This window comes from Pristiophorus japonicus, chromosome 3 (assembly GCF_044704955.1).
Source record: "Pristiophorus japonicus isolate sPriJap1 chromosome 3, sPriJap1.hap1, whole genome shotgun sequence".
In the NCBI taxonomy this organism is placed as follows: Eukaryota; Metazoa; Chordata; class Chondrichthyes; family Pristiophoridae; genus Pristiophorus; species Pristiophorus japonicus.
This window is the reverse complement of record NC_091979.1, coordinates 293602117-293620707: the sequence shown is the minus strand read 5'-3', so window position 1 is coordinate 293620707 and position 18591 is coordinate 293602117. Positions and strand designations below refer to the sequence as shown.

At 48.4% G+C, this 18591-nt stretch overlaps 1 protein-coding gene across 1 annotated transcript in view; it reads left to right on the top strand.

Annotated features, from left to right (window-relative positions):
- LOC139255875 (protein CC2D2B-like) overlaps window positions 1-18591 on the top strand; it is a 558271-nt gene that overhangs the window by 68526 nt on the left and 471154 nt on the right. Inside the window, exons 4-5 of the mRNA XM_070874046.1 lie at window positions 15777-15845; window positions 18323-18395. Of these exons, the coding sequence (XP_070730147.1) occupies window positions 15777-15845; window positions 18323-18395 (142 nt within the window). The remainder of the gene's footprint in view (window positions 1-15776; window positions 15846-18322; window positions 18396-18591) is intronic.

Here is an 18591-nt window from a genome sequence, read left to right as displayed (position 1 = left end):
CCTTCCACACTGGATGTTGTTTTGGTCTTTCCCCCTCTCTCCAACTCTTTGCAGAAATGATAAAAGTTAGTAAAAGTTTTCTGCTTTTTCCTCCTCTCCCTCTGGGTGAAAGTTGGTGGTGAAGCCCCTTCCTTCCTTCTCTTCCTGGGCTGTTCTCAGGGCTCTCCAGGCCTTCCAAAACAGGAGCTCAAGTTGATAGCTGCTCTCCTCACTGCAGCTCAGCTCCAACTGAGCAGGACACGCCTCCACTGCTCCACAATTGGCCCTTGTGCATGAAACTCTTTTTGGAGTTTATCTGCAAAACAAAAAAACATTAAACCGTGCCACCCAACCTGGGTGACACACCAGACATTTACAAGGCGTTTTTTTTCTCCTTTTTTTGGTTTTGTTTTGTGTTTTTCTTTTTTTTGGGGGTTTTTTTTTGGGCGCTAAAATCAAATTTTTCCCAGTGCCCCCGATAAAAGGGGAGGGGGACACTAAAAGCACCGGCAATTAAAACAAATTAAACTTTAAAACGTAAATTCAAATTAAAATTTGGTTGCCGGGCGTGATGATGCACTCCAGTCCCTCCGGTGCCCACCTCTCGCGGAAGGCCGCGAGCGTACCGGTGGACACCGCGTGCTCCATCTCCAAGGACACCCTGGACCGGATGCAAGAGCGGAAGAGAGGCAGGCAGTCAGGTTGAATGACCCCCTCGACCGCCCCTTGTGCATGAAACTCTTTTAGAGTCTACCTGCAAAAACATAAAACATTAAACCATGCCACCCGACCTGGGTGACACTCCAGACATTTACAAGGCCCTTTTTTCCTTTTTTTTTTGTGTTTTTCATTTTTTTGGGTTTTTTTTTGGGGCGCTAAAATCACATTTTTCCAGTGCCCCCTATAAAAGGGAAGGGGACACTAAAAGTACCGGCAATTAAAACAAATTAAACTTTAAAACGTAAAATCAAATTAAAATTTGGTTGCCGGGCGTGATGATGCACTCCAGTCCCTCCGGTGCCCACCTCTCGCGGAAGGCCGCGAGCGTACCGGTGGACACCGCGTGCTCCATCTCCAAGGACACCCTGGACCGGATGTAAGAGCGGAAGAGAGGCAGGCAGTCAGGTTGAACGACCCCCTCGACCGCCCCTTGTGCATGAATCACAGAAGGATAGTTTGCAGGTGAAGCAGGCAATCAGGAAGGCGAATGGAATGTTGGCCTTCATTGCGAGAGGGATGGAGTACAAAAGCAGGGAGGTCCTGCTGCAACTGTACAGGGTATTGGTGAGGCCGCACCTGGAGTACTGTGTGCAGTTTTGGTCACCTTACTTAAGGAAGGATATACTACCTTTGGAGGGGGGACACAGACGATTCACTAGGCTGATATCGGAGATGAGGAGGTTACCTTATAATGATAGATTGAGTAGACTGGGTCTTAATCGTTGGAGTTCAGAAGGATGAGGGGTGATCTTATAGAAACATTTAAAATAATGAAAGGGATATACAACATAGAGGCAGAGAGGTTGTTTCCACTGGTCGGGGAGACTAGAACTCGGGGGCACAGCCTCAAAATACGGGGGAGCCAATTTAAAATCGAGTTAAGAAGGAATTTATTCTCCCAGAGGGTTGTGAATCTGTGGAATTCTCTGCCCAAGGAAGCAGTTGAGGCTAGCTCATTGAATGTATTCAAATCACAGATAGATAGATTTTTAACCAATAAGGGAAAGGGTTATGGGGAGCGGGCGGTTCGGTGGAGCTGAGTCCACGGCCAGATCAGCCATGATCTTGTTGAATGGCGGAGCAGGCTCGAGGGGCTAGATGGCCAAATCCTGTTCCTAATTCTTATGTTCTTATGAGTAGGCTCTCCATGTTTCTCTGGAAGATCGCTTCAGCCGACCGAATTCCAAACGGGCATCTGTTGTAGATGAACAATCCCTTGTGCGTATTGCTGCAGGTGAGGCCCTTTGAAGACGACTCCAGCTCCTGCGTCATGTAGGCCGAAGTCAGGTCGAGTTTGGTGAATGTCTTGCCTCCTGCCAGCATCGCAAATAGGTCATCTGCCTTAGCTAGCAGGTATTGATCCTATAGCGAGAAACGATTAATAGTTACTTTATAATCGCCGCAAATCCTGACCGTGCCATCACTTTTGAGTACTGGAACAATCGGGCTGGCCCACTCGCTGAATTCCACTGGGGAGATGATGCCCTCGCATTGCAGCCTGTCCAGCTCGATTTCCACTCTCTCCCTCATCATGTGAGGTACCGCTCGCGCCTTGTGGTGAATGGGTCGTGCCTCTGGGACCAAGTGGATCCACACTTTCACCCCGGAAAAGTTTCCAATGCCTGGCTCAAAAAGGGAAGGAAATTTGTTCAGAACCTGGGTGCATGAGGCCTCATCGACATGTGATAGTGCTCGGATGGCATCCCAGTTCCAGCGGATTTTACCCAGCCAGCTCCTTCCAAGCAGTGTGGGGCCATCGCCCGGGACAATCCAGAGTGGCAGTTCGTGCACCGTGCCCTCATAGGTGACCTTGACCATGGCACTGCCCAGGACAGTGATAAGCTCTTTGGTGTCCGTACTCAGTTTCGTGTGGATGGGGCTCAGGGCTGGTCTCAGTGCCTTGTTGCACCACAGTCTCGAACATCTTGTTACTCATGATAGATTGGCTAGCGCCAGTATCCAGTTCCATAGCTAGGGGTAAGCCATTCAATTTACATTTAGCATTATAGGTGGACATTTCATCGCAAATGTGTGCACCCCATGTACTTCAGCATCTGCCTCCTCTCTCTGAGGCTCGAAATTGTTTTGATCCACCATGGACCGATCTTCCTGTGCCATGTGGTGGTTAGCAGGTTTTGCAGAGCTTGCAGCTCGTCTGCAAGCTCGTTGGCGGTGCCCCATTGTTCCACAGCTCTTTGAAGCAGCATGAATATGCTGAATGGAAGCCTCCACAATGCCAACAAGGTGTGAATTGCCTTGCATTCATCCTTTGTTGCGAACTCTGAGTCATCTGGGTCACCTGAGGCCTGCTGGCAGTTGCACACTCGTGGTTTCTGCCCTGTACATTTCTGCTCGCAAATACAGTTCCAGTTAATTTATGAATATTGCTAGCACTTGAGAGATTTGTTTGGTTTTATCACTGGTGGACATAAACGCATGTGCTATTGCAATGGTCTTACTGAGGGTCGGTGTCTCTCCAGTGAAAAGTTTTCGTAGGATGGTCTCGTGGCCAATGCCCAGTACAAAAAAGTCTCTGAGCATTTGCTCCTGGTAGCCATCAAACTCACATTGTCCTGCAAGTCGCCTTAGCTCGGCGACGTAGCTCGCCACTTCCTGACCTTCTGATCGCTGACAGATGTAGAACCGATACCTCGCCATCAACACGCTCTCCCTCGGGTTAAGATGCTCCCGAACTCGTGTTCACAGCTCCTCATACGACTTATCTGTGGGTTTCACCTGAGCCAGAAGATTCTTCATGAGGCTGTAGGTCGGTGCCTCGCAGACCGTGAGGAGGACCGCTCTCCTTTTTGCAGCGCTTCCTTCTCTGTCCAGCTCGTTGGCTACAAAGTACTGGTCTAGCTGTTCGACATAGGCTTCCCAGTCCTCACCCTCAGAGAACTTCTCCAGGATGCCCACAGTTTGCTGCATCTTTGCGTTGGATTCGTATACCCTTCGCCAGTTATTGTGTTCCTAACACAGATGAGACTGCACACAGGGAGGTTAAAGTAACAGTGACTTCAGTCTTTATTAAGACACTCCAGAGTGAGGAACAGGCCTTCGAGGCCGGCTTATATACAGTGCACCCAAGGGATGCTGGGTTCCCTTGGGACTTCAGGGGATGCGCTCCCTGGTGGTGGAACATGGGAGTGCATGCTTTACAGATGCACAACAGGTGGGAACGCAAATGAGGAGAACACAAAAAATCTGCAAAGGGATATAGACTGGCTTAGTGAGTGGGCAAATATTTGGCAGATGGAATATAATGTGGGAAAATGTGAGGTCATCCACTTTGGCAGAAAAAATAGAAAAGCAAATGATAATTCAAATGGAGAAAAATTGCTAAGTGTTGCAATGCAGAGGGACATAGAAACATAGAAAATAGGTGCAGGAGTAGGCATATGGCCCTTCGAGCCTGCACCACCATTCAATATGATCATGGCTAATCATACAACTTCAGTACCCCATTTCTGCTTTCTTTCCATACCCCTTGATCCCTTTAGTCAAAAGGGTCACATCTAACTCCCTTTTGAATATATCTAACGAACTGGCCTCAACAACTTTCTATGGTAGAGAATTCCACAGGTTCACAATTCTCTGAATGAAGAAGTTTCTCCTTATCTCGGTCCTAAATGGCTTACCCCTTATCCTTAGACTGTGACCCCTGGTTCTGGACTTCCCCAACATTGGGAGCATTCTTCCTGTATCTAACCTGTCCAATCCCGTCATAATTTTATATGTTTTTATGAGATCCCCTCTCATTCTTCTAAATTCCAGTGAATATAAGCCTAGTCAATCCAGTCTTCATATGTCAGTCCTGCCATCCCAGAAATTAGCCTGTTGAACCGTTTTTGCACTCCCTCAATAGCAAGAATGTCCTTCCTCAGATTAGGAGACCAAAACTGTACATAATATTCAAGGTGTGGCTTGAATATTGACCTGGGGGTTCTTGTGTGTAAAATAAAAAAAGTTTACATGCAGATACAGCAAGTAATCTGGAAGGCAAATGGAATGTTGGCCTTTATTGCAAGGGGGATAAAGTATAAAAGCAGAGAAGTCCTGCTGGAATTGTACAGGGTATTGCTGAGGGTACACCTCGAATACTGCATACAGTTTTGGTCTCCGTATTTAAGGAAGGGATATACTTGCATTGGAGGCTATTCAGAGAAGGTTCACTCGGTTGATTCCGGAGATGAGGGTGTGGATTTATGACGATAGGTTGGGCCTATATTCATTGGAGTTCAGAAGAATGAGAGGTGATCTTATCGAAACTTATAAGATAATGAGGGGGCGTGAATGCAGAGAGGATATTTCCACATAGGGGAAACAAAAACTAGGGGACATAGTCTGAGAATAAACAGCTGCCCATTTAAATTGAGATGAGGAGGAATTTCTTCTGAGGGTTGTAAATCTATGGAGTTCTCTGCACCAGAGAGCTGTGGAGGCTGGGGTCATTGAATATATTTAAGGCAAAGTTGGACAGATTTTTGAGTGATAAGGGTTATGGGGAGTGGGGAGAGAAGTGGAGCCGAGTCCATGATCAGATCAGCCATGATCTTATTAAATGGCGGAGCAGGCTCGAGGGGCCAAATGGCCTACTCCTGCTCCTCTTTCTTATGTTCTTATGTTTTCTTATGGCTGATGACTCCCCTCTGCAACCCCACAACTCGTGGCCAGCAATCATATAATGACAGCCATGTTGCCACGAGGAACATCATCGAGCAGGCCATTGTGGTGCTTAAGCAACAGTTCTACTACCTTGACCGATCGGAAGGAGCTCTCCAGTACACACTGGAGTGAGTGTCCAAATTTACGGTGGTCTTCTGCATCCTTCACAACATGACTATCATGAGAATGCAGCCCTTGCCACCATGGGTTCTGCGACCATCTTAGGAGGAAGAGAAGGAAGGGGGGACGCAGCCTGCAAATTCCCATTCCCGATGGGTTGTCCGTGAGTGCATGACTAGACTCCGGTTCCCCTGAATGAAACTGCAGATCCCTATTGATCAACACTGTCTCACCTTACCAACCCTCCATCACAGAACATCACAATTACAATATTACATAACAAAGTCAACTAATCTGGCTTGTGCATTCTTTTAGTGCCTGTCTTTCTTGTGCCTTTGCCTATTCTAGTGTTCCTATGACGTGGTTCTCCAGTGGCTGCAGCGTGACTGGTTTGAAGATTGCTGACTTTAATTGGAGGACACTGCAGAAGGCAGCTCTGGGCCTGATTGGCTGGCTGACAGGCAACTGTAATAGAACTGTTGAAGTGGCAGTGGTGGAAATACGAATGATATCATCCTGAGAGAGGACAGCAGATTCTTGCTCCACGGACGTCTCAGCATTCCTACCCTTCTGTTGGAGGACAGATTGCTGGACTGCTGTGACAACCTGCAACCCTCTTTCCACACTTGTAAACCTAGCCACGATGGCAGCAGTCTGATCTTGCATGGCAGCAAGCTGAGCTTGTATGACAAGCCTGAGCTTCCACTGCACCACTCAGATGTTGGATTACTTCCGCTTGTGCTGCTATGAAAGCTGCAACATCGTCCATCATACCCAGCATTATGGTTGGCTCCACAAGTGCTCTAATGGAGTTGGTCACTTCCATCCTAGAAATCATAGGCTCCAAGCTCTGCACAAAGCCCCGTGAAATGTTGGAGCTAGACTCCTCCATGCTCTTTGACAGTGACAAAAGGCTCTCTGGCAGGCCTGCCATCGCACCAAGCATTTCTGTGTGCATGCCCATCACCCTTCTTCTGAAGTTCTCATCTGAACTCGTGTGCGACCTCCCCCTCCGGGGAGATGGCACCTGCGTGACCCTTTCCCCCGGCCTGGCTGTAGCTCACTCGTGCCTGGTGACTCACCACAAACAAAGATACTGGTAAGTGAGAAGAGATTATGGGGTGAGGGGGAAGTGTGATGAGAGAAGAACAATTAGGTATGTGCATACCATCATTACCAATGCTTTCATCCTTGGTGATCGCCACAGCCTCAATCAGCCCCTTCAGTTATCTCCAAAACTATCTTCTCCAGCTGGGTCAGGTTCTGCAGCCGTGCTTGCCCCCAGCTCCTGCTTGTGCCAGTTGTGAGCCACCTGGCCTGCAATGAGTGAGTGTGGTGCAATGTGTTTGGGTGATGTGTCTGTCATGGTTGAATAGCTAGTATTGTAGATCAAATAGCAGCACATTTGGAAAGCGGTGACGGGGATCGGTCCAAGTCAGCATGGATTTATGAAAGGGAAATCATGCTTGACAAATCTTCTGGAATTTTTTGAGGATGTAACTAGTAGAGTGGACAAGGGAGAACCAGTGGATGTGGTGTATTTGGACTTTCAAAAGGCTTTTAACAAGGTCCCACACAAGAGATTAGTGTGCAAAATTAAAGCACGTGGTATTGGGCGTGATGTATTGACGTGGATATAGAACTGGTTGGCAGACAGGAAGCAGAGAGTTGGAGTAAACGGGTCCTTTTTAGAATGGCAGGCAGTGACCAGTGGGGTGCCGCAGGGTTCAGTGCTGGGACCCTAGCTATTTGCAATATACATCAATGATTTAGATGAAGGAATTGAATGTAATATCTCCAAGTTTGCACATGACGCTAAGCTGGGTGGCGGTGTGAGCTGTGAGGAGGATGCTAAGAGACTGCAGGGTGACTTGGACAGGTTAGGTGAGTGAGCAAATGCATGGCAGATGCAGTATAAGGTGGATAAATGTGAGGTTATCCACTTTTTGACAAAAACAGCAAGACAGAATATTATCTGAATGGTGACAGATTAGGAAAAGGGGAGGTGCAATGAGACCTGGGTGTTATGATACATCAGTCATTGAAAGTTGGCATGCAGGTACAGCAGGTGGTGAAGAAGGCAAATGGCATGTTGCCCTTCATAGCTAGAGGATTTGATTATAGGAGCAGGGAGGTCTTACTGCAGTTGTACAGAGCCTTGGTGAGGCCACACCTGGAATATTGTGTTCAGTTTTGGTCACCTAATCTGAGGAAGGACGTTCTTGCTATTGAGGGAGTACAGTGAAGGTTCACCAGATTGATTCCTGGGATGGCAGGACTGACATATGAGGAGAGACTGGATCAACTGGGCTTGTATCCACTGGAGTTTAGAAGAATGAGAGGAGATCTCATAGAAACATATAAAATTCTGACGGGATTGGACAGGTTAGAGGCAGGAAGAATGTTTCTGGTGCTGGGGAGTTCCAGAACCAGGGGTCACAGTCTAAGACTAAGGGGTAAGCCATTTAGGACCAAGATGAGGAGAAACTTCTTTACTCAGAGTTGTTAACCTGTGGAATTCTCTACCGCAGAAAGTTGTTGAGGCTAGTTCGTTAGATATATTCAAAAGGAAGTTAGAAATGGCCCTTACGGCCAAAAGGATCAAGGGGTATGGAGAGAAAGCAGGAAAGGGGTTCTGTGGTTGATTGATCAGCCATGATCTTATTGAATGGCGGTGCAGGCTCGAAGGGCCGACTGGCCTGATCCTGCACCTAATTTCTATGTTTCTATGTATGCAAGGTGCGAGATGTGGGTATGAAGCTTGCAAACAGTGGTAAGCGTGAGAGAGTGAGGTGAAGCTATGATTGTGAAGTATGATTTGTAATTGTTAGTAGGTGAGTAATAGGGGTATGGTGCATTGAACAGTGCAAGGTTAGTGGTGCAGTTGTTGGAATATGGCATCGATGATGTATTCGCTCACCTTGGCTACTCGTGTGAGGTCAATAAACTTCTTCTGGCACTAGATCCAGGTCCTGAGGGAAAGACAAGACTGGTGGCACTGATCGCTTCAGCGATCTCCTCCCACTCCCTTCAAACAGTGGTGCCTCCTTCAACTTTTTGGGGCCATTAGCGTCAACATTTTTTCGTGGCTGGGCCACACCATATTCAGCTCCAAAAGGGAAAAAATGGGTTCCAGCGCTAATGAACCCTTCCAAAGTGGATTTTTCAGCGGTGTGGCTGTCTTAATTTGAGCGTTTTGACCACTGAGAAATTCAGCATGCAGCTAAGGGTTTTTAACAAGCCAGCAGCTCGGCCCTGAGGGGGGAAGGAGTTTGGAAGGATGACTGGTGTAAGAGGTGCAAGGAGAGCCAAAAGGTTCACTGATATGGAGCTGCAGACACTGATGGACGATGCGGAGGGCAGAAGAAGAATACTGTTTCCTGACATGGGGAGATCTGGCAGACTGCCAGTACATAATGCATGGAGGAAGATTGCAGGGGAGGAGAGGAATATGTGAGGGGCTCCCAGGAGAGTGCTGCCAATCTGCACCCGGCCCTTCCAAGCTGGCGATGGGTCGATGTCTCCTAGCTCTGGGGCCACGGGGATCCTCCCCCTCCTCCTCCTGCGCTTCCTCATCCTCAGGTGGTACTTGTAAAGTCCTGTCCCTGCAGTATAGACTCACACGAGACACATGTTGAAGTCAAGGTCACTCAGGACCTGCACCTTTATTTCACAGCTCTCGAATACCACACTTGCCTGAGACCTGCCTTTATCTACCTGTGTGGAACAGGTATGCAGTGTCTCCTGCAAGTGCACCCCTGGTGGTAAGGTCTTCTTGTGGTTGCAGGTCGTATCTAGTTACAGTCATGTATAGCATGGTAAGATACAGTTGTGTACAGTAGTGTGAGATACATGACATCACCCTCCCCCAAGGTATTATTGTCTTTATAGATTCAGTCTCTCAGGTGGTCCACGCACTTACGTGGAGCGTTTTAGTTGTGGTTCAGTTGTTTGCCTTGGTGCCTGTTTTTCTTTCGGTGTGATTGTTGGTATCTCGCCTGGGCTGTCTGTTGAGATTGTCCTTTCCTCAGATTGTTCCCTCTGCCTGTCCACCAGGTGTGGTGTGAGTTCCACATTGTAGTCTGCCTCTGGTTCTGCAGTGTTGTTGGTGAATCTACTTTTTACTTGGTCTACATGCCTCCGGCAGGTTTGGCCATTGTCCATTTGTACCACCAGTAGCCTGTTTCCTTCCTTGCCGGTTACTGTCCCTGCAAGCCATATGGGACCCCTGCCATAGTTTAGCACAAACACTTTGTCCCCTATCTCATTCCACCTCCCCCTCGAATTTCGGTCATGGTACTCAGTTAGCTTCCTGCGCTTTGCCTCAACGATTTCATGCAAGGTCCGTTTCATCAATAGTTGTGCGGGGGGGATCCCCAGTCAGCGAATGCGGACGAGATCTGTATGCCAGCAGCAGTCGCGACAGGCGGCTCTGCAGTGTTGGACCTTGGATTTTAAGCATGCCTTGTTTAATGATTTGCACTGCTCGCTCCACCTGGCCATTGGTGGCCGGCTTGAACGGTGCCATTTTAACGTGATTTACGCCATGGTCAACTATAAAATCTTGGAATTCTGCACTAGTGAAGCACGGACCATTATCACTGACCAATATGTCAAGAATGCCGTGCGTTGCAAACATGGTTCCAAGGCTCTGCACAGTGGTGGAGGTGGTGCTCAAGTTTAAAATGGTGCATTCGATCCACTTTGAAAATGCATCAACGACTATGAGGAACATTTTGCCCATGAATGGGCCCGCATAGTCTACGTGCACCCGCAACCATGGTTTGGTGGGCCAGGGCCACGGGCTCAGGGGGGGCCTCCCTGGGGGCATTACTGAGTTGGGCACAAATAGTGCACCGTCGGTCGCAGAGCTCCAAGTCCGTGTCAATGTCAGGCCACCAGACGTGGGATCTGGCTATGGCCTTCATGGGAATGATCCCCGGGTGCTCGCGGTGGAGCTCCCGGACAAACTACTCTCTGCCTCGCAGAGACATAATTACTTGGCTGCCCCACATCAGGCAGTCTGCCTGTAGTGATAGTTCATGCATGCGCCTATGGAAAGGTTTGATCTCCTCGGGGCAGGTATCGCGAGCCTCTGCCCAGTCACCAGTTAAGACACATCTTTTGACTAAGGATAACGTGGGGTCGCTGGTCGTCCAGGCTCTGATTTGGCGAGCCGTCATGGGCGAACCTCTGGACTCAAAGGCATTGATTGCCATGACTATCTCACAGTCCTATTCGTCAGACCCTTCCCTGGTCGCCAGGGGTAGCCTGATAAGTGCGTCGGCACAGTTGTCTGTGCCTGGTCTGTGCCTTATTGTGTAATCGTAAGACGCCAACATAAATGCCCACCATTGAATGCGCACCGAGGTGTTGCCGTTTATTGCCTTGCTCTCGGATAGCAGGGACGTGAAAGGCTTGTGGTCGGTTTCTAACGCGAACTTGGCCCCAAAAAGGTATTGGTGCATCTTTTTGACACCGTACCCTTCTCCACCTTTCCGTACCCGCGCTCCACCCGCGAAAGTGACCTGGAGGCATAAGCAATGGGTTGTAATTTACCCTCACTACTGACATGCTGTAAAACGCACCCGACCCCATACGCTGACGCATCACATGTAAGAATTAGCTTTTTACCTGGATCAAAAAAAGCCAAAACACTGTTGGAACATAGAAGGTTGCGTGCCTTATTGAAGGCGCGTTCCTGGGTGTCCCCCCAAAACCAATTGCACCCCTTTCTGAGGAGCACATGGAGAGGCTCCAGCAGCGTGCTAAAGTTCTGCATAAAGTTCCCAAAGTAATTGAGTAGCCTGAGAAAGTTCCGAGACATTCTGGGGCCTAGGTGCGAGACGAATTGCTTCGGTTTTGGATTCTGTTGGGCGGATTCCATCAGCGGCAATCCTTCTGCCCAAAAATTCAACCTCGGGCGTGAGAAACAGACACTTGGATTTCTTAACTCTTGGGCCTACCCGATCCAACCGCTTTAGTACTTCCTCCAAATTGCGGAGATGGGAGTCGGTGTCCCTGCCCGTGATGAGTATGTCGTCTTGAAACACAACCGTCCCCGGGATGAACTTGAGCAGACTCTCCATGTTGCGCTGGAATATAGCAGCTGCCGACCTGATGCCGAATGGGCATCGATTGTACATGAAAAGGCCTCGATGTGTGCTGATGGTGGTGAGTAGCTTAGACTCTTCGGTCAGTTCTTGCGTCATATACGCAGATGTGAGATCTAGTTTCGAGAAAAGTTTTGCTCCAGCCAATGTGGCAAATAAGTCCTCTGCTCTGGGCAGTAGGTATTGGTCCTGTAGGGAGACTCTGTTTGTTTATGGTAGATTTGTGATCCCCACAGATTCGTACGGATCCATCAGGTTTCATGACTGGGACGATGGGATTTGCCCAGTCGCTAAATTCCACAGGTAAGATAGTGCCTTCCCGCAGAAGCCTGTCAAGTTCATGTTCAATCTTTTTCCTTATCCCATAGGGCACAGCTCTAGCCTTGTGATGGACCGGTCTAGCATCCTGTGTGATGTAGATTTTAACTTTAGCCCCTTTGAAGGTGCCCACACCTGGCTGAAAGAGATGTTCATATCGACTTAGAACTGTTGAGTAAGAGGTCCGTTCCTCTGACGACATGGCATGAACATCATTCCATTTCCAATTTAGTTTTGCCAGCCAGCTTCTCCCCAACATGCTGGGAGATCTCCGGGGACAATCCACAGGGGAAGTCGGTTCACCGTCCCTTTGTGTGTGACTGACAGCATGGCGCTGCCAAGGCCTGGGACGATTTCTTTGGTATAGGTCCTTAGTTTGGTGTCGATCCTTGTGAGTTTTGGTCTGTCTCTTTTGTGCGGCCACAGCTGTTCAAATTGTTGAACGCTCATGAGAGATTGACTCGCTCCCGTATCCAGTTCCACGTTGATGGTATCCCGTTGAGTAGGACCCTAAACATTATTGGAGGCGTCTTGTTGTAAGAACAGTGGCCATTGATCATGTTGACCCGTTGTACCTCGGTGTCCCGGGCACTGTCCACACCGTCTTTTGGTCCGCTTTCCGACCCTTCCGATTCGTACACCAGCCTACCTGCTGTTTTTCTGCACTTGCGGGCCAGATGCCCTGTATAGTTGCAGTTTCTGCAAATGACATGCTGAAATCGACACCCCCTTGATGAGTGCCTTCACCCACATCTCCAGCACAGACCGCTTCCATTGTTTCCGAAGGATGAGCTGCGTCTGGCTGATCTCTCTTGAGCTTCTCTCAGTTTGTAGTTGATTGCTCGCATTGTGGGTTGATGAGGTGTGAATGGCCGTTCATGTGGCCCTTGATGGCATCTGGCGCCACTGCCTGCTGTTGAGGGCCTGCTCTCCTGCCTTTGTCTGTGTGTGGGGGTAGCGGTTTGTTTCACGCTGTGAACCCCTTGTTCCGATGTTTCGTTAGTTGTCGTACCCGCAGTACAGATCAACCTTGTTTCTTCTTCTCCTGCCAAGAATGTCTGTGTGACCAGTGCTGCTGTCTCTAGGGTCAAGTTCTTGGTCTCTATGAGCTTTCGGAATATGCCTGCGTGGCCTATTTCTTCAATAAAAAAGTCTCTCAGTACTTCTCTCCTTGGTTCATCGGAGAACTCACATAAACTAGCCAGCCTCCGAAGTTCCGCCACAAAATCAGGTATGCTCTGGCCCACACAGCGTCTGTAGTTGTAGAACCTGTGTCTGGCCATGTGTAGGCTGCTCGTTGGCTTCAGGTGGTCTCTTACCAGTGTGCTCAACTCTTCAAACGACTTGCTGGTTTCTCGGGTGCCAGCAGGTCCTTCATTAAGGCATATGTTTTAGAGCCACAGCTGGTCAAGAGATGGGCTCTTCTCTTGTCTGTCTTATTGTCACCCAACCAGTCTTTGGTTACAAAGCTTTGCTGGAGCCGTTCTATAAAATCCTCCCAATTATCTCCAGCATTGTATTTTTCATCTGAGCCGTTGGTCGCCATTCTGTGGATTCTGTGATCCCGTAACTCGTTGCCACTGGAAAGTCCTGTCCCTGCAGTACAGACTCACACGAGGCACATGTTGAAGTCAAGGTCACTCAGGACCTGCACCTTTATTTCACAGCTCTCGAATGCCACACTTGCCTGAGACCTGTCTTTATCTACCTGTGTGGAACAGGTATGCAGTGTGTCCTACAAGTGCACCCCTGGTGGTAAGGTATGCTTGTGGTTACAGGTCATATCTAGTTACAGTCATGTATAGCATGATAAGATACAGTTGTGTACAGTAGTGTGAGATATATGACAGTACTGCTGACTCGACCTCCAGCAGCTGTCCCCTCATGATGGCCAGGTTGTGCAGCATGTAGCAGACCACAATGATTATGGAGACCCATTGAGGAGAGTACTGCAAGGTGCCATCAGAGTGGTCTCGGCACCGGAACCTTTGCTTAAAGATGCCTATGCACTGCTCGATGATGCAACTGGTGGCACAATGAGCGTCATTGTATGCATGCTCTGGCGCTGTCCTGTGGTTCCGCAGTGGAGTGAGCAGCCAAGTGGACAGGGGATATCCCTTGAATCCAAGCAGCCAACCACAATCCTGTTTCGGCCAGTGAAGATGGCGGGCACACTGGTCTGGCGCAGAATGAACGAATCATGGTTGCTGCCTCCCTTGCCCGCTGTCTCTCTGCACAGTGCTGATGGCGACGCCTTCTCCTGCGTGCAGCCCTGCCTCTGACCAGGTGTACCAGGTGTCGCCCTCCCAACACTCCTCTTATCTTCAGGGTGAACCCTGCCCTGCAGCCTACAAGCCTCCACTAAAGAGTCACTCCTTTCATGGCCCCGACCTACCACTGATGGTCGCTCGCAGGTCGTGGCCACTACTCTGCTCCAGGGCCGCCGCACACTGCTCCTTTTATGACTCCAACCTGCCACTGATGGTCTCTCGCGGGTCGGGGCTGCCACACTGCGACCTTTTAGGGCTTCCTGCATTGTTTTCAACGGGCACGGGCAGATTGCGATCCCTGTACCTGTTTTCAGCGGCACGCACAGTGCTGAGGTCACTGCTGCAAACCTTCCTTTACAGCAGCTTCACCCTGCCATTTCCGGCGGAAGTGCGCACTGCTCAATTCCCCCCCGAGCTGAATATGGCGCGAGGAGGGAAAAACATTCAACCGCGGCGGCCGATCACGGCCGCCCAAACCCCATGGTAGCCATCTCTTCGGGGACGGTGAATTTCTGTCCCCCTGTCTCCTCCTAGAGACACCCTGCACAAAGGCCTGCAGTGCTGCATTGGATAACTGAAATGCCCTTTCTCTGCCCTGTTGTGACATTACTAACTTCCAGCTTCAGTCAAAATGAGATACTTCTCCCACAAAGCACCTACCCTTTAAGAAATGCAGACAACTTTTCTCTACAGGCAACCTTTAAATACCCTGTTGATCGCTGAGCCAACCAGCAGTGCGTTTAGTTCTAGGCTTAGCGTTTCAATCATGTTAATGAGCAGGCAGCATGATTTTGCATGCTGCCTGCATTGCTTTCAACCGACGCGGGCAGATTGCAATCCCCGTGCCCGTCTTCTGGCCTCATCCAATTTAGCCCCTACAACTTATTCCTCAACAGAAACACCATCAACTGCAACCAGATCGGCTCATTGCAAGGGTTTCACAATGTGCAGACACAATGGGAAGACACAATAGGGAGTTTAAATATTCTTTAATTCTAAATTTTAAAAAGGGATTGTCAATTTTATTTTAAAATTGTGCATTAAGTGCTTATTTTGGTAGTTTTGGTAGTTTAGGATCAACATTATAGTAATAAAGCACTGACTGACAAATTTGAAATGTGTCTGAAAGAATTTATACGGTTAATGTTATCGGGATCTCTATTTTTATATTAAGACTGATGTGAGTAACACTTGAAATTGTTTTCTGCTGACTTAGTTTTTCTTAATATCGGAGAGCATCCAGACGTGCAGGCCAGGAAAATGATGCAGATCTTGGAAGAGTTGAATTTGTTTTTTTACATTTTTATTACTGATCCCAAGGGGGTCATAAGGCCCAACAGATTGTTTTTCTAGGGAATGGCCTTTCACCCCAGTGACAGTAGTAGGATGTCATAGATTCCAGCCATAACAATGTGAGTACTTCTTGGCCCATGTAAATTAGGTGCCATCCCAATGACACTATATACTATGGTGTGGTCAGCACTGGCGGGCACCGCTATTACTGTCAGGATTGTGTCCCCCTGCAAATTCAAGACCTATTTTGCAAGTCGAATCTTTCTTTATTAACTTACTGGAAAATTTGTTTTCTCAGGATGAGGATGCACAAGCAGATCATATAAGGCGTCGAATTTCAGCTAGACGAGAAAATATAAGGAAAAGGGTACAGTATTTTGTATTACCATGCAATAAAGAATCTCACCTTTCTCACCGCTTCTTCAAAGTCCTCATCTTTGCCCACTACTCTTCTAAGTCCCACAGCAACTTCCTTGCTCAAACCTTCTCCACACAACTTTTACACCGAGTGACATCTCAGCCTCTTGATTTCAACCTTCACCTAAATTCCCTTGTCCTCGGATTTCTCTGCACTCCTGTTCCCTCAACCTCGACCTCCAGACCAACTCAACTCGATTTAACCATCTCATGAAGCCCTGCCACTTCTGAGGTTTTTATCGCCTGGTATAGCCACCTTCAATCAAACCTCATCTCCCTCTGCATCCACATTTCCATGTTTGCTTCTATTGCCTCTTTGATTATCATGGGAAAAACAACATCACACCAGCTCCCTCCAGCTCCCCCTCGAGCATAACCTGCAAAGTGTCCATGGAATTTTTCGGTTCAGAGATTAAGACTGTCCAGTCAGCCACATCACCTCCCCTTCCACCACGGCTCTGACCTCGTATCACTGTGTAGCTCCCCCCCCTCCCCCCCTTCTCCTCCTGTTCTCACTGAGCTCATATTCTTCATCAGAGTCAGCTCTTGTATTTGCGATCTTCTCCCAACCCAATAGCTACCTCTCCTTGGAGCCTGTACTCACCAAATTATCAATGGCTCCATTTCCTCAGGCTCTATCCCCTTACCCTTCAGGACTGCCATCATCATTCCCTTTCACAAAAAGTCCACCCTCTGTCCCCTTCTGATCACTGCCCTAATTTCAAACTCCTTTTCCTCTTTTAAGATCCTCAAATGTGCCATCACCCAATTCCCTGCCCCCCCACCGCCCCACCATCACTTCCAATCCAAATCTGTTCAATCAGTGCTTCCCACAGCATCGAAACTGCCCTGGTCAAAGTCACTAGTGCCATCCTCTGTGATTCTAACTGTGTGTGCTATTCCTCTTTGTCTTACGTGCCAAAGAGGGGTCAATTGACCACTCCATCCTTCTACATTATTTCCTTTGCAATCCAGTTCCATGGCACTGGCTTCACATGGTTCCACTCCTACTTATATCACAGCTACCCGTACCTCTCCTGTGATAACTTTTGCCCTAGGACAGTCACCTCAACTTCCATCCTTGGGTTTATTACTTTCCTTATCTACGTGCTGTCCCTCGGTGACATTTTTCATAGGCATGGGGGTCACCATTCATATGTATGCTGATCATGCCCAACTTTACACCTCCACATAATCCTTAACTGTACAACAATCTGCGTGCTTTCTGGCTGACTGATTTATCTGACATCAAATCATGGATAAACAAGAACTTCCTTTGAATTAATTGTTCATACATGCTGAGCCTGATGGTGCACAACCTCTGTGTCGGGGTCAAAATTGCCCCTTTCTATAAGAGCCGTGACCGCCTCAAAGAGGGGACCATGGGTCGGGAAGGACTCGGCTTGGTCGGCGCAGAGGGGCTGCCATTTTGGAAATTGCCCTTCTTTATTTTTGGAGTGGTGTACAGGACTGCCCTGGCCATCTTCCTGCCCCATCGGGCATGCGTGACCCCTTACCGATCGGCGGTGACCCCCTTTCCGCCCCACGTGGGAAATTGCCCTGCGGAAGAAGATCGGCCGCTGCTTTGTGCCTCCAACAACTTTCCTTAGTGAGAAGCTTCTTGTGGCTGGGCGGCGCATCCGCCCTTAAAGGGGAGGGCTCACTGCTGCGGCTGCCATTTTATTTTAATTGTCAGCCGACTGCCAGGTCGGCCCAACAATGGTGGCCACATGTTCGGCTGGGTCGCCAACAGGCAGCCCGGCAACTCCTCTTGGGTACTGGGCCGCTAGCCCAGCCGAAACCCTCCCTGGTGACCCAGTGTTTGCCACTAAAGTGACTGCAGAATTCGGAGCGGCCCTCCCTTTTAACTGAAGGGAGGGACTTTATGACGTCATCAGCATGCACTGATGACTCGGAGCGATGGTCATTTCGACCTGCCCGCACTTCTGCTTCACTGACGACCCCACATCCGCCCCGCTCAAAAAAAATCCCAAAGAGTTGAATTTCCCCGAATTGTCCAACCCATGCATTGGGGTAGACAGAACACTTAAAAAAACGGAAGGTGCACTCCGTTTGGGGTGGAGGGCAATTTTGGCCCGCCTGTTTAAACCTGAGTGACAATTCAAACCCCATATCCTAGCCACTACTAAGTGCTTATTTCCACCTGTCCATCACTTACCTCTTCCCCCAATTCATTCCCCCCACCTCAAACCACACCCTACTACAGCTGAAATCCTCACTTGTGTCTTTGCCACATCAAGGCTTGACCCCGGTGCTGTCAGCGGTGCTTATTTATGTTTTAGGTCCATTTTGAAGAAACCAGACAACTAAAATTTGATGTATCTAATATTTTGAGCAGCATTTGTTGGAATATGTGTAAAAATATGAAAGGATAATTTTATCACTTAAGTATTGTTTTCTTTTTAGCTTGCTGAAGAGTCTGAACATTCATTGTCACTTGACCAAATTGAAGGGTACAGCAATCCCACCTTAGAGGAACGTATGTTTACTATTTAGTGCACATATTTGGGGCACAAAATATTATATATCAAAAAGGAGAATCGGTTGAACACAAAACATGTGATATGTTTCTGAATTGTTTTTCTATATATGTAAAATGAACAGCTATAATGTAGTTTTTAACAAACTATAGCATTCTAGTTAATTTTCATACAGTGCAGGAAATACAAATGCAT